This window comes from Calidris pugnax, unplaced genomic scaffold (assembly GCF_001431845.1).
Source record: "Calidris pugnax isolate Ruff unplaced genomic scaffold, ASM143184v1 scaffold265, whole genome shotgun sequence".
Lineage (NCBI taxonomy): Eukaryota > Metazoa > Chordata > Aves > Charadriiformes > Scolopacidae > Calidris > Calidris pugnax.
Window position 1 is genome coordinate 238,077 of NW_015091061.1, and position 14,370 is coordinate 252,446.

The 14,370-nt window shown below is 56.3% G+C and overlaps 2 protein-coding genes across 2 annotated transcripts in view; both read right to left on the reverse strand.

Annotated features, from left to right (window-relative positions):
- Positions 1-763: 763 nt before the first annotated feature.
- LOC106896578 (zona pellucida sperm-binding protein 3-like) lies at positions 764-7,276 on the reverse strand. Its single transcript, XM_014956671.1, is given in 12 exon segments — positions 764-954; positions 1,459-1,528; positions 1,530-1,579; positions 2,016-2,089; positions 2,311-2,416; positions 3,184-3,311; positions 3,417-3,439; positions 3,441-3,595; positions 3,950-4,128; positions 4,485-4,594; positions 5,979-6,072; positions 7,143-7,276. Coding segments are annotated over 12 exon segments (1,314 nt in total).
- A 1,575-nt stretch (positions 7,277-8,851) lies between these two features.
- LOC106896579 (protein PML-like) overlaps positions 8,852-14,370 on the reverse strand; it is a 6,117-nt gene continuing 598 nt past the window's right edge. The window contains exons 2-4 of the mRNA XM_014956672.1: positions 13,463-13,982; positions 11,020-11,597; positions 8,852-9,769 (exon numbers count right to left, since the gene is read on the reverse strand). Coding sequence (XP_014812158.1) covers positions 8,955-9,769; positions 11,020-11,597; positions 13,463-13,982 — 1,913 coding nt within the window. The 3' untranslated portion in view covers positions 8,852-8,954. The remainder of the gene's footprint in view (positions 9,770-11,019; positions 11,598-13,462; positions 13,983-14,370) is intronic.

Consider the following 14,370-nt stretch of genomic DNA (forward strand, 5'->3'; position numbering starts at 1 on the left):
TGCCAAGGGATGGTTGGGGCATGGAAGTTCTGGAGAAGATGCTGACCAAGATATAACACGTCAGCAACCACAACTTGTGGTCTGGGAGGTTCAGGTAAGGAAATATTTCTCCTCCAGGAGGGTTGTGCCACCCTGGGCTGGGCGTGTAGAGGTGAGGGATCTCCATCCATGGATGCTCCCAGCCTCAGCCACGCCAACACAAGGCTGATACATCTGGTGGTGTACTGGAGACCTTCTGAGATCCTTTCCACCCCTGTTCCCGTGCCCTTCTGCTCTTCCTTTCTGCCCCAAAAGCTGACAGCTCACGGGAGATGGTGAAGACTTCTCCTAGTGTTCTCCTTACCTCCTGCTTTGCTGCAAGACAAGGACCAAACCCCTCCAGCAAGGGTCAGAAATATACGGATGAGGAAAGAAGCTACGCCAACAACCCCAACCCAAGGTCAGTGCAGCTCCCCAATCCCACCCAGAATTAATCCTGCATTTTTGGGGGAGGGCGAATTTGCTCTTAGGTCCACGAGCAACCAAGGGAAGGCATGGGACCGTGGTTTAGGTGACCCAAATTCCAAAGAGACCCCAGGACAAGGTGACATCTACCAAAGGGCGTGCAGCTGGGGGTCTCCAAGGTGCCGGGTGGCACCCAATGATGTGGGAGGCTGTGCAAGACACCACTGTCCTCTGTCCCTCACAGCCAAGAGAGCTGCTCAAGCTCCCCTGGAGCAGGCTAAGGAGTTGCAGACCTCCTCATGGCCCCTGAAAAACCAGCTCAAGAGGTGGCCACGCAGCGAGGAAGCCCCAGCTCCTCACAGGTCACGCTTTTTCCCCCTGAATCCAGCCACCTGAATGGGTTATGAGGACAAACGCCACATCCCAAGATGTTCAGCTGGTGGGGAGCAACAGGTCTTGGGGTTTGGGGCAGGAACATCTTGCCATGATGGCTGAAGAGCCCAAGTTTCACTGCAACGGGAGAGAAAAGGAGAAAAAAAAAAAAAAAAAGCAAGTGTGACTCAGGCATGTCAGAAAGCCCCGTTTTGGGGGGGGAAGGGGGGAAGTTGGGGCAGAAATTCCAGTCCCTGCCCCAAGGACTGTTTATACGTTTCATCCAAGGCTCGTTACATACAACTATGTGTAAACAGTCCTTGAGGCAGGGACTGGAATTCCTGCCTCCGTCTGTCCCAGGAAGAGCCCGACCCACCGACCCTCGAGTTGTGCTCCCTTCCTCACCCAGCAAAGCTCAGAAACACCCAGAAACTCCCTTCCTCACCCCGAAACAGCTCCAGGCAGGAGGAAAGTGGTCCGAGTGGTCCCATAAACCCTTAGGTCCCCCTTGGCTGATTGAGTAAGGAGTTTCCAGTGTGGAGCTGACCCAAGTAGCTCCACAGAAAGGCAAAATCCTTTGAGGCTTCCTCAGTCTTTAAATTTGGAGGGGAAAAAAAAAAAAAAAAAGGATAAAAGTCAAACCCAGTGATTTAAATGGGGGGTTGCTGGGTTTCCAGCAACCAGCCAGAACTCCTAGAACAGCAAGGGTCAAGGAGGACCAAACCAGCAACTATGGCCAGCCCCAATACCATCCACAAATGGTCTGCAGCTCAGAAGGTGGAATCACGGAATTGTTGGAGTTGGAAGGGACCTTCTAGAGATCATCTAAAGCAGGGTTGCCCAGAGCACATCACTCAGGAGCATCCAGGTGGGGCTTGAAGATCTCCAGAGAAGGGGACCCCTCAAGTGAAGAGGGAGGTGGTTATGGCCAGAGCCAGGACCTGCCACATAAACCATCCCCTTCCCTGGGTTTGCCCACCCTCACGAAGACACCCTCCTAAGGGGGTGATCCTACCAGTTGTGGATGAGGACAACCACATCTGCTTGTCTCACCAACATCTAGAAGGGAGGCCCTTTGAGCACTCCCAAGCCTTGGGTGACTCCTGAGGAGCACACAGGTGGTGAGGCAGCTCCAGCCACCCAGCTCTGTGCAAGTTGCCGCGGTGGTGACAAAGCCCAAGAGGCACACTGAGACCCACCAAGCTGGGAGGGCAGTTCTCTCCAGACACATCCTCCTTCCCACTGGGACGGAGCGTGGAGCCTCCTGGAGGGCCTGGCCAAGCCACAGCTCCTTGTCACACAACAGGAGTGGACATCCCAGGTGCCTTCCACAGGAACCCATCTAGAAGAGAGCCTGGTGAGCAGCCCACCCTTGCAGTAGGAATCTTTCACACACTTTGTGGTCTCCTAGGAGAGGCCAAACCTTCCCACCCAGCTGGCCAACCCCACCTTCCTTGGAGGTGACACACCAGATGAGAAGCCCAAGCTCTTCACCTTTGGGCAAGCTGCTGTTCCAAGTTGCTGGCTTTGTTGAAGGAACAAGCCTTGTTCAGAGGGTCAGGAGCTTGGTCAGACAGGGAGACCTTCAGGTGGCAGGTGGGTGGGAGAAAGCTGCAGAGGGGTTAGATTGTCATTTATCTTCACAGCTTTCCCGTGCACCGTGAAACTGGTCTCTGGTGGGAGAACTGGTGGGTCTCTGGTCTCCCCAGAACAACTCAACCCCACCCTGCTTCCTTCAAGCCACTTAAGGGTTCAGCTACTGAAGCCCATCAGAAGGGCTTGTCTTGACCGGTATCAGAACTGGTCTCCAAGGAAGATCCTTGGCTCAGAGGGCCATGATCCAGGCCCAGGGTGACGTCAATCCTGCGTTGCTATGAGGCAGTTGCCTTGGGAATGTAATTCTAGACAAATTACATTAACTTTCTTAATGGAGTGAGGCTGTAGCTCCGCTGAGACAAGGGAGTTTGCTTGCTTTAAGGAGGACTTAGAGTTGGGGGGGTTCAGCCTGGAGAAGAGAAGGCTCTGGGGAGACCTTCGAGCCCCTTCCAGTCCCTCAAGGGGGTTCCAGGAGAGATGGGGAGGGACTCTGGATCAGGGAGGGGAGCCATAGGATGTGGGGGAATGGTTTTAGACTGGAAGAAGGGAGATTGAGATGAGATCTGGGGAAGAACTTTTTTGCTGTGAGGGTGGTGAGACCCTGGCCCAGGTTGCCCAGAGAAGCTGTGGCTGCCCCATCCCTGGAGGGGTTCAAGGCCAGGTTGGAGGGGGCTTGGAGCAACCTGGTGTGGTGGGAGGTGTCCCTGCCCAGGGCAGGGGGTGGGACTGGGTGACCTTTAAGGTCCCTTCCCACCCAAACCATTCTGTGATTCACCAGATTGCTGGAGCCTCCTGCAAACCTGAACACATCTACTCCAAACTGAAGTACATCTTGCCTGGGTCTTGGAGGGGATATAGAAGTCAAAGTGGCATCATCGAGTTGCCCACCCACCAGGCACCTCAGCACAAAAGGAAAGGCCAGAAGGATCCCACTGTCACAGGGACACCACCTCTCCATAACCTGCAGAAAGGCATCTCTAAATAAGAGCACAGCCAGCTCCTACCCTCTGGAGTCAATGAAAGCAACACTGGGGAGAGGAGCTCCTGTCTGGGGTTGGGGTGGCCACACAGTTGTCCACAAAGAGCCTCAGAGGTGCCTGGTTCTCTGTGTTGACACCAGCTTGGAAGTGGAAGACCTCACCCAGTTGAAATATGGTGGAGATCCTCCCGGCGCTCCTGTCAGCTGGAAGGAGAGGTCACCAGGCACTCGTGAAAGGGAAGCCAGCTTGTGGTTCACTGCTTCCACCCAAGGAAACCCCAACAAGACCTCACCCAGTTGAAATATGGTGGAGATCCTCCCGGCGCTCCTGTCAGCTGGAAGGAGAGGTCACCAGGCACTCGTGAAAGGGAAGCCAGCTTGTGGTTCACTGCTTCCACCCAAGGAAACCCCAAAAGGCATGAAGTCCTGGGTAACTCACCAGAACTGCACCGAGCCCCAGGAGCACTGGGGTGATACCAGCACCAGCTGTGCCATCTAGTGGAAGCGTGGCCATCTCAGGGTGCCCTGCATCAGAGGAGGCCCTCACCCAAAACCTACCATCCATGAGGCACAGGGAGAAGAGCAGCTTCTCCTCAGAGGACAGGGTGGAACAGAAGGGCACCCACATGGGTTTGACTCCCATTGTCCCTCCTGGGGAAGGGACGCTCATGGTTAAAGGCTCTGTGGCAGCAGAAGGGCTCGCTCGGTGGTGGTGGCACTCAAAGGTTCCTCTGCTCCTTGGGTAGAGGAACCACGGCAGGGCTGGTGCAGACAACGACAGCGTTGCCAGTAAGAAACGGGTTGTAATTTAGGCTCGTGTGGTAGACTTTGATACCAGCACCAGCTGTGCCATCTAGTGGAAGCGTGGCCATCTCAGGGTGCCCTGCATCAGAGGAGGCCCTCACCCAAAACCTACCATCCATGAGGCACAGGGAGAAGAGCAGCTTCTCCTCAGAGGACAGGGTGGAACAGAAGGGCACCCACATGGGTTTGACTCCCATTGTCCCTCCTGGGGAAGGGACGCTCATGGTTAAAGGCTCTGTGGCAGCAGAAGGGCTCGCTCGGTGGTGGTGGCACTCAAAGGTTCCTCTGCTCCTTGGGTAGAGGAACCACAGCAGGGCTGGTGCAGACAACGACAGCACTGCCAGTAAGAAGTGGGTTGTAATTTAGGCTCGTGTGGTAGACTTGAGCATCAGGGGTCACCTGAGGAAGAGACAAGACACATTATCCAGTCGTTAAGAGCCCCGTTCCTTGGCCACACGCACAGAGAAGCACATCTAAGGCCGGAGACTCAGTGCTGAGATGTTTCTTCTGGGCAGCTGCCAGCAGCACTGGTGCTGCATTAAGAGCCCCGTTCCTTGGCCGTACGCACAGAGCAGCACATCTAAGCCTGGAGACTCAGTGCTGAGATGTTTCTTCTGGGCAGCTGCCAGCATCATTGGTGCTGGAGGTGGACAAGTGACTCTCATCCTGCTGCAGGGATGCTCTGGGCTGGGCCAGGAAGCTGCTCCAGCCTGTCCCAGGAGAGCCTCTGGGCAGCAGCAGAGCTGAAGGCAGAGATGCTTAAGATGATTCTTATTTATTTATTTTTTTTTTCCTAGTTTCCACGCCCCAGAACAACAGACAGGAAGGTCTGTCCCCTAGGATAGAGGAGGGCGACTTCTGCTCGGGGCAGATTTAATGAAGGTATCTGCTGGGTGGAGTACAGGGAGATACCTGCTCACCCTGATGGCCCAAGCCTCTCCCAGGGGAGAGAGGCCACTTCAAATGGAAGTTTTCTGTGAAGCATCTTCAAGCTACTGATGATGCCTTCTGAGTCACTGCTGGCCTGCTGCAGTGGCTCCCAGCACCAGGTCATCTGGGCTCCACCCTGGAGGTGGCAGCAACAGCCTAAGTAGCCCCAGGAGATGTAGATACCTCTGTTGTCATCAGGAAAACCCTAATTCCTCTGCCTCTTGCACACCCTTCCCCTGCTCACACCACCCCAAAGCTCGCCCCAGACAAGGCAGCGCAGCTTCTGCTGCCCCCAAAAAGCAAGTTGAGATGTTCAGCCTCTAGGAAAGGCTTTGAAACATCTCCCTGAGCCCACCTACACCACAGCCCCTGCCAGTCTCAGTAGCCCAAGCCAACATGGTGCAAGCCAAGAGGTGGACCCACACACACCAACATTGTTGAAGGCCACTTCTGTTTGGGTGGGGCTCTGCCCTTCTTGTGGGCCCTTGTTTTGGGGGGGGTTGCCCAAATTCATCACAAACCAGTTCCAGCATCTCTCCCTGGCCAGCCCTGGATGTGGGCAGGGTGCAGGCAGGCGAGGACTTGCCCACCACTGTGGCAAGGAGAGCTCTTTACAGTGACTGCAGTGGCATGTCCCACCCCGAGGTGCCTTCAAGGGACACCATCATCTGCCCTGGCTCTGCCCTGTCCCAAAACCAGCTGGGCTGATTCTCCTCTTTCCAAAGAGAACTTGGGAAGCAGCAAGCAAATGCCAAAGCTCAAGCAACCTTGGAAGGGTTGGGGGTAGCCCCAAATTCCTGCCGGGTAACCCCAAGAGGCAAAAACCCCAGAGCAAAGCAAACCCGAGTCTCACCTGGTGGGAGTTTTCCACGGCTGGAGCTGGGGGACGCTTCTGAAAGCAGAAAACCACAGCCAGCTGAGAAGAGGGCAAGCAACACTGGGGACATCTGAGAGGTGGTCGTAGAGAGGTGGGGGTCGGTCTCTTCTCCCAAGTCACAGGCAACAGGACAAGAGGAAATGGCCTCAAGTTACATCAGGGGAGGTTCAGGCTGGATATTAGGAAAAATTTTTTCACCATAAGGGTTATCAGATGTTGGAATGGGCTGCCCAGGGAGGTGGTTGAGGCACCATCCCTGGAGGTGTTCAAAAGACGGGTTGATGTAGTGCTGGGAGACAGAGTTTAGTGATGGTGTTGCTTTTTGTTTGTTGTGTGGGTGTTTATTTTTGTCAACATTAGGTTGACGGTTGGACAAGATGATCTTTAAGGTCCCTTCCAACCTAGAAGATTCTGTGATAGCAGCAAGAAAGAAGAGAGCAGAAGGTGCAGGTGGCTCTGGGGCCACCTCCTTGGAGGGTCACCTCTTTGGAGGTGCTACTGAGGCTGAAAACCAGCAGCAAGATCGCGGGCTGGGCTGGAGAGGTGCCCGCTCTGCCCAGCCACCCACCCATTGCACCCATCCTCCTGCTGAAGCCTTGCCTCCAGCTCTCCCACCCAGGTCTGCTGCCCTCCCACCCATCCCTGACCCACAAGCTGGGAGGTCGCATGCGCCGGGAAGGAAAGAAAAAAAGAGAATTAGTAGGATCATTGAGCATCAGGGGTCACCTGAGGAAGAGACAAGACACATTATCCAGTCATTAAGAGCCCCGTTCCTTGGCCGTACGCACAGAGCAGCACATCTAAGCCTGGAGACTCAGTGCTGAGATGTTTCTTCTGGGCAGCTGCCAGCATCATTGGTGCTGGAGGTGGACAAGTGACTCTCATCCTGCTGCAGGGATGCTCTGGGCTGGGCCAGGAAGCTGCTCCAGCCTGTCCCAGGAGAGCCTCTGGGCAGCAGCAGAGCTGAAGGCAGAGATGCTTAAGATGATTCTTATTTATTTATTTTTTTTTTCCTAGTTTCCACGCCCCAGAACAACAGACAGGAAGGTCTGTCCCCTAGGACAGAGGAGGGCGACTTCTGCTCGGGGCAGATTTAATGAAGGTATCTGCTGGGTGGAGTACGGGGAGATACCTGCTCACCCTGGTGGCCCAAGCCTCTCCCAGGGGAGAGAGGCCACTTCAAATGGAAGTTTTCTGTGAAGCATCTTCAAGCTACTGATGATGCCTTCTGAGTCACTGCTGGCCTGCTGCAGTGGCTCCCAGCACCAGGTCATCTGGGCTCCACCCTGGAGGTGGCAGCAACAGCCTAAGTAGCCCCAGGAGATGTAGATACCTCTGTTGTCATCAGGAAAACCCTAATTCCTCTGCCTCTTGCACACCCTTCCCCTGCTCACACCACCCCAAAGCTCGCCCCAGACAAGGCAGCGCAGCTTCTGCTGCCCCCAAAAAGCAAGTTGAGATGTTCAGCCTCTAGGAAAGGCTTTGAAACATCTCCCTGAGCCCACCTACACCACAGCCCCTGCCAGTCTCAGTAGCCCAAGCCAACATGGTGCAAGCCAAGAGGTGGACCCACACACACCAACATTGTTGAAGGCCACTTCTGTTTGGGTGGGGCTCTGCCCTTCTTGTGGGCCCTTGTTTTGGGGGGGGTTGCCCAAATTCATCACAAACCAGTTCCAGCATCTCTCCCTGGCCAGCCCTGGATGTGGGCAGGGTGCAGGCAGGCGAGGACTTGCCCACCACTGTGGCAAGGAGAGCTCTTTACAGTGACTGCAGTGGCATGTCCCACCCCGAGGTGCCTTCAAGGGACACCATCATCTGCCCTGGCTCTGCCCTGTCCCAAAACCAGCTGGGCTGATTCTCCTCTTTCCAAAGAGAACTTGGGAAGCAGCAAGCAAATGCCAAAGCTCAAGCAACCTTGGAAGGGTTGGGGGTAGCCCCAAATTCCTGCCGGGTAACCCCAAGAGGCAAAAACCCCAGAGCAAAGCAAACCCGAGTCTCACCTGGTGGGAGTTTTCCACGGCTGGAGCTGGGGGACGCTTCTGAAAGCAGAAAACCACAGCCAGCTGAGAAGAGGGCAAGCAACACTGGGGACATCTGAGAGGTGGTCGTAGAGAGGTGGGGGTCGGTCTCTTCTCCCAAGTCACAGGCAACAGGACAAGAGGAAATGGCCTCAAGTTACATCAGGGGAGGTTCAGGCTGGATATTAGGAAAAATTTTTTCACCATAAGGGTTATCAGATGTTGGAATGGGCTGCCCAGGGAGGTGGTTGAGGCACCATCCCTGGAGGTGTTCAAAAGACGGGTTGATGTAGTGCTGGGAGACAGAGTTTAGTGATGGTGTTGCTTTTTGTTTGTTGTGTGGGTGTTTATTTTTGTCAACATTAGGTTGACGGTTGGACAAGATGATCTTTAAGGTCCCTTCCAACCTAGAAGATTCTGTGATAGCAGCAAGAAAGAAGAGAGCAGAAGGTGCAGGTGGCTCTGGGGCCACCTCCTTGGAGGGTCACCTCTTTGGAGGTGCTACTGAGGCTGAAAACCAGCAGCAAGATCGCGGGCTGGGCTGGAGAGGTGCCCGCTCTGCCCAGCCACCCACCCATTGCACCCATCCTCCTGCTGAAGCCTTGCCTCCAGCTCTCCCACCCAGGTCTGCTGCCCTCCCACCCATCCCTGACCCACAAGCTGGGAGGTCGCATGCGCCGGGAAGGAAAGAAAAAAAGAGAATTAGTAGGATCATGCCGTTCCCCAGTGAGTTATTGCCATGCAGCATGTGAGGGCTCATCAGCAGGGGAGATGCCACCTTCCCAAAACCAGCAAGAGACCAAGGCATCGTTCATCCCAGGAGGATTTATTGGCACAGCAAGGTGGGATGGAGAACCTGGTCTCCATAGGGACCTTGAAAGGGTTTTCCAAGCAGCCGCCGTCCAGGGCAAAGGTTCTGGTTTGCAGAGCCTCACTTCTTCCTCCGCTTCCGAAGTCTGGTGCTGGGCTTCCCACCATCTTTGCCCTTGGATTTGGGGCCTTCCCCCTTGGAAGCTGGGCTGTGGGGCTCTGAGCGCGCTGGGCTGGCAGAGGGGGCAGCAGGAGAGGGTCCACCAGGGGAAAGGACCACGGTAGTCACTGGGACCAGTGGTCCATGCTCCTGCGAGGTGCTGGGGGGGAATAACTCCAGCAGGTCAGAGGGCAGCGATGGCCAGTCCACGTCTGAGGTGTGGGGCTCCCGTGGGCTGGCCAGGGGCTGCAGCAAGGGTCCCACAGCAGAGGTGATGGTGGCCATGGAACGGGACACGGCCCGGATCTCCTGGGTGGCAGACATCAGGTATCTGTTCGCCCTGAGCTGAGCTTGCAGGAGGCGATCACCGATCTTCAGGAGCTCGTCTGCTTGCTGCATGTTGGACCTGGCCCAGCCACTGAAATCTTCCTGCAGGGAGGCCAGAGAGTCCTGGATGCTCCTGGGAAGAGGCACAGCGTCCCCACGGGCTGACCCCGAGTCTTTCTCTGCTTCTTCATCCCTCTGCATCAGAAGGGCTGGAGGTATGGGTTGGGTGGGGGATTTATCTCCTCCCTGGTCTGGACACAGGTGTTCTTGGCTGCTGGAGGAGTCTGGCATGGGGGCACAGGGCTCGTGGTGGGCAGACAGCCCCACTGGGAGACCTCCACGTGGTTGGCAATGCTCCCTGGGAGGCTCAAGTTCGAGGATCATGGTGGAATCATCGTCGGATGAGGAGTCATGCTGAGGATCAGAGGTACCTGTGGTGGGGAGGGAGGCTGAAGGGAGCAGGAAAGGAGAAGCTGGGAACAGGCTGCCCAGAGAGGTGGTGAAGTGGGAGAAGCCAGGAACAGGCTGCCCAGAGAGGTGGTGAAGTCTCCATCTCCAGAGACTTTCAGAACCCTCCTGGGCATGTTCCTGTGCAACCTGTTCTGGGTGGACCTGCTCTGGCAGGGGGTTGGAGGAGATGATCTCCAGAGGTCCCTTCCAACCCCATATCATTCTGTGATCAGAGGGTCCCTCCCAGCCCACCTTGGTGGGGTGGAGAGGGGAGACAGAGGGATGATACCTACCATGGGATGGAGATGCAAGGAGTAGGATGGGAGGCAGCTTGTCCCCCAGAAACCCCAAGCTCCATCCAGGACATCACCCCTGGGCTCTTCTATGGACTGTCCATCGCCCATGAGCTTGCCCTGGGGAGCTCAGTGGTAGAAGCCCACGGAGGGCCAAGGACACTGGTCATAGCCCAGGTCTGAAGACAGCAGCAGGGGAATGGAGGAGAAGACCCTGCAAAGTCCTTGCACACATCACAGGTGCCAAGGCCTTCACCATTCCCAAACCACCAGTGGTCATGGACCTCTTGCCATTCCCGTTGGGGAGTGCTCCCAGGGAACATTTTGCCTTCTCGGTTGGACATGCCATCCCAAGGCAGGAATCAACAACCCAAAAGGGGAATTGCCCCAGGGTGGTTTTGGACAAGGGTTGAGGAAAGACTAACTGGCTGGAGATCTGAGGAGCAGAAGTGGAGAGCGGGTGGCAGGACACTAAGGCCATCTTCTAAGATGATTATGACCTGAACGCGTCACCAGCACAATAATTTTTGAGAAAGGACGTGGAGTTGATCCAACCCTTCAACTTGCTTCCTCCTTGCCAATGCCAGCCTGTGTGAGCCCATGCTCCGTATGCCTCGTCTCCAGGTGCCACTCACTTCCTTTGTCCTTCAACCCACAGCAAAGCTCCAACCATGTTCCCTCCCAGTACCACTGCATCTGTGGGACCACCATACCCCACAAGAGCAAGAGACAAGCGTTGCTTTGGAAGTGATGGATACCACAACTGCATCCCCTTCCCTGAGGGAGGCTGGAGTGCGCCCACCACACGAGCAAAGGCTGGAGGGACAGGTCCACCAAGTCACCAGGTGGAAGGAGACTTGAAACCCATGGAGAATATGGTCTAACCAGGGATTATAACCTTCAACTCTGCTTTCGGTCCCCCCCTCCCCAGCCCTCCTGGCCAAGTGCCTCCTCACCTGGATGCCCCATGACGCGCTCCTCCAGCGCCTGCAGCCTGGCTTGACACTCAACGAAGACCCTGGGCTGTGTTTGGTCCCCGACCACCGGCGGCTGCAGCCGCTGCAGCTCCTCCAGCGAGTCCTTGATGAAGGGCTGCATGTCCATCACCTCCTGCTCGGTGGCGTAGAGCTTCATCTTCTCCACCAGCCGCTCGCCCGCCTCCATCCGCCGCAGCACCCCCTCCACCCGCTCCAGCTCCCTCGCCAGCTCCCGCCGGCCCTGCTCCTGCCCGGCTTCCACCAGCCCCAGCAGCTCCTCTTCCTCCCGACGCACCAGCCCCACCAGCTGCTCCACGCGCTGACGGATCAGCTCCCGCATCTCCTGCCGGCCCCGCTCCAGCCGCGCGGCCTCCGCCTGCAGCCCCGCGTAGGTGGCCTCCAGGCCCCTTCTCTTCTGCTGCAGCCGCCGCCGCATGGTGCCCAGCTCCTCCTGCCGCCGGTGGGTCTCGCTGAGGATGTCGCAGAAGGTGGCCTGATGGCCGTCCAGCAGCGCGCAGGAGCAGCACAGGGCCCTCTTGCACGTCCTGCAGTAGATGCTGGAAGGAAAACGGGAGCATCCTTCAAAACCAGCAGGGAGAAAAGCCTCTTCCCCTTCCCCAGTGGGGAAACTGAGGCACGGGGCAGGAAAGGGCTTTTCTTCACCTCACCGGCTGCAGATTTTTGGCATGAAGGTGCGTGTTCCACCCAGCTTTGCCCCCCCTCCCTCCTCCTGGGGACCCACCAGCCCCATATCGCACCCTGCTCCGGCCTGGTCTCCAAATAAACCCCCTTGGCCCTGCCAGTAGACGCTGCAAGGCTGAGTGTGGTAATTTAGGCCGCAAACTTTGCAACTCATTCATTTATCCAACTGCAAATTGCTCCAGTCGTTCATCGAATTGAAGCTGCCACCAGGTTTGGGCCAGGCGTTCGGTTTTGTACTCTCTCCATCGCAAAACCAAAAATACGTTGGTTTGCTATCTCCACAGGGTTTCTGCTCGTTTTTATCTCCTCTGCTGGGGTGCCTAACGTCACTGCCGTGCCTGTGGTAGACGTTCAGAGAATCGCCTGGGTTGGAAGGGACCTTTCAGATCATCGAGTCCAACCACCAACCCACCACTGACAAAAGGCATTGCTAAACCCCCCCCGTGTCCTTCAGCATCACATCTACCCATCTTAAATACCCCCAGGGGTGGTGACTCCACCACCTCCCTGGGCAGCCTCTTCCAATGTCTGATAACCCTTTCACGCCCCACAAGAGGAGGAGAGAAATGAGCTTCTCTGCCCTTCCACCAGCACTTACTGGGGTGGTCGTCCTGGTCTTGGCTGGGATAGAGTTAATTTTCACAAGAAGCTGGGAGGGGACCACAGCCAGGACAAGTGACCCAAAGGGATGTTCCATGTCATATGACCTCATGCTCAGAATATAACGGGGGGAGTTGAAGCAGAAATGGATGCTCAGGAACGGGCCGAGCACCATGTTCCAAGGTGCTGAGCAATCCCCCCGTGTGTCACTCGCTTTATGTATTCTTTAATTAGCAGCCTCGTGGTAATTAGTTGCTGGCTGGGGCTAAACCCTGACAGCACCCAAATCCTCTCCAAGCTGGTCCGGACCACAGCCAGGACAAGTGACCCAAAGGGATGTTCCATGTCATATGACCTCATGCTCAGAATATAACGGGGGGAGTTGAAGCAGAAATGGATGCTCAGGAACGGGCCGAGCACCATGTTCCAAGGTGCTGAGCAATCCCCCCGTGTGTCACTCGCTTTATGTATTCTTTAATTAGCAGCCTCGTGGTAATTAGTTGCTGGCTGGGGCTAAACCCTGACAGCACCCAAATCCTCTCCAAGCTGGTCCAGCAGCATCAGCAAAACACACCCTTCTCTGCTCTCCATCACAGCAGCTGAGGCAACAGGCCGCCTTCTTGTTGAGCTCCACCAACCCCACCCTTCTCACCCTAGCAAGGAACATCCCACACACTCCTCTTCCTCATCCCCATCATCAGCTTGAACCAAACCTTCCCTCCGTGCCCTAGAGCTCCACTGGTCGCTGCTTCCCACCCATCTTCTCCATGACGAGGTGGCAATCAGGGCAGCAGGGGGACAGGGACACCCTGCTCAGTCCCATCATGGATTCCCTCCGTGCCCTAGAGCTCCACTGGTCACTGCTTCCCACCCATCTTCTCCATGACGAGGTGGCAATCAGGGCAGCAGGGGGACAGGGACACCCTGCTCAGTCCCATCATGGATTCCCTCCGTGCCCTAGAGTCCACCGGTCACTACTTCCCACCCATCTTCTCCGTGACAAGGTGGCAATCAGGGCAGCAGAAGGACAGGGACACATGGCTCAGTCCACTCATGGACTAGCCCAAAGAGATTTGTGACAAGAAACCACCCAGATGAGGACAGCCCTCCTTAGACTTACCTTACAGCCTGGCTCTTGTGGGTCGGGTTGGGGCAGGACAAGTTACTGGTCTTCCTGGTGCCCTTGAGGAAGTCCTTAGCAGACCCTGCTCTGATGTCCATCACCCTCATGGCTTTGTGGGTCTCCCTCTTCAGGTAGTGCTGGTGGGCCTCGAAGCACGTGGTGCAGAGGAACTCCTCGCACTGGGGGCACCAGAACTCGCCGGTTTTCTTGCAGTTGCTGCAGAACAAGTCAACTCCGTCAATGATCTTCTTGTAGGTCTCGAGCCTGGCCTGCAGGCTGGTGAAGAGCAGGTTGTCCATGTCAGGGATGCCACTGGCCTGCGGGATGGCCGTCCGGCAGATGGGACACTGCCCCTCAGACTTGTTCTTCCTCAGGCAACCGAGGCACAAGGTATGGAGGCAGGTGAGGAGCTTGAGGTTGGGCGATTCCTTCTGGCAGCCCTCGCAAAGGATGAACTGGAAGTCATCTTGTAGGAGCTTGGAGGGGGGGAGAAAGGAGAGAGGCAGAGGAATGAGTGCTGAGATGGGTTTTTAAAAGCTTCTCAAACCACATCTTGGGGGGAAGAAGTGACCTGCAAACCCTTCTTAGAGCAACCAGTGAGCAACCACGTCCCACCAGTGATGCCCAGATCCCCTAAACAGGCTGGAGGTTGCACCTGGGTAGGGTTGGATGGACGGAGCCTTGCTGAGAGCTTCTTCTCCTTCCAGCAAAGAGGAAATGGGATGGTTCCCCTGGTTGTGGGGCTGGGGGTGCTGCCGAGGGGCAGAGCAGAGGATGGAGCACGGAGGAAGCACCCAAGACCCCCAGACGACCCCCTGAGCAGGCTGGGGACCATCCTCCCAACCACCTCCTTCACTCAGCCCATCCCTCTGGCCTCCTGCCTGGACCAGCCCCCCTCCCCCCAT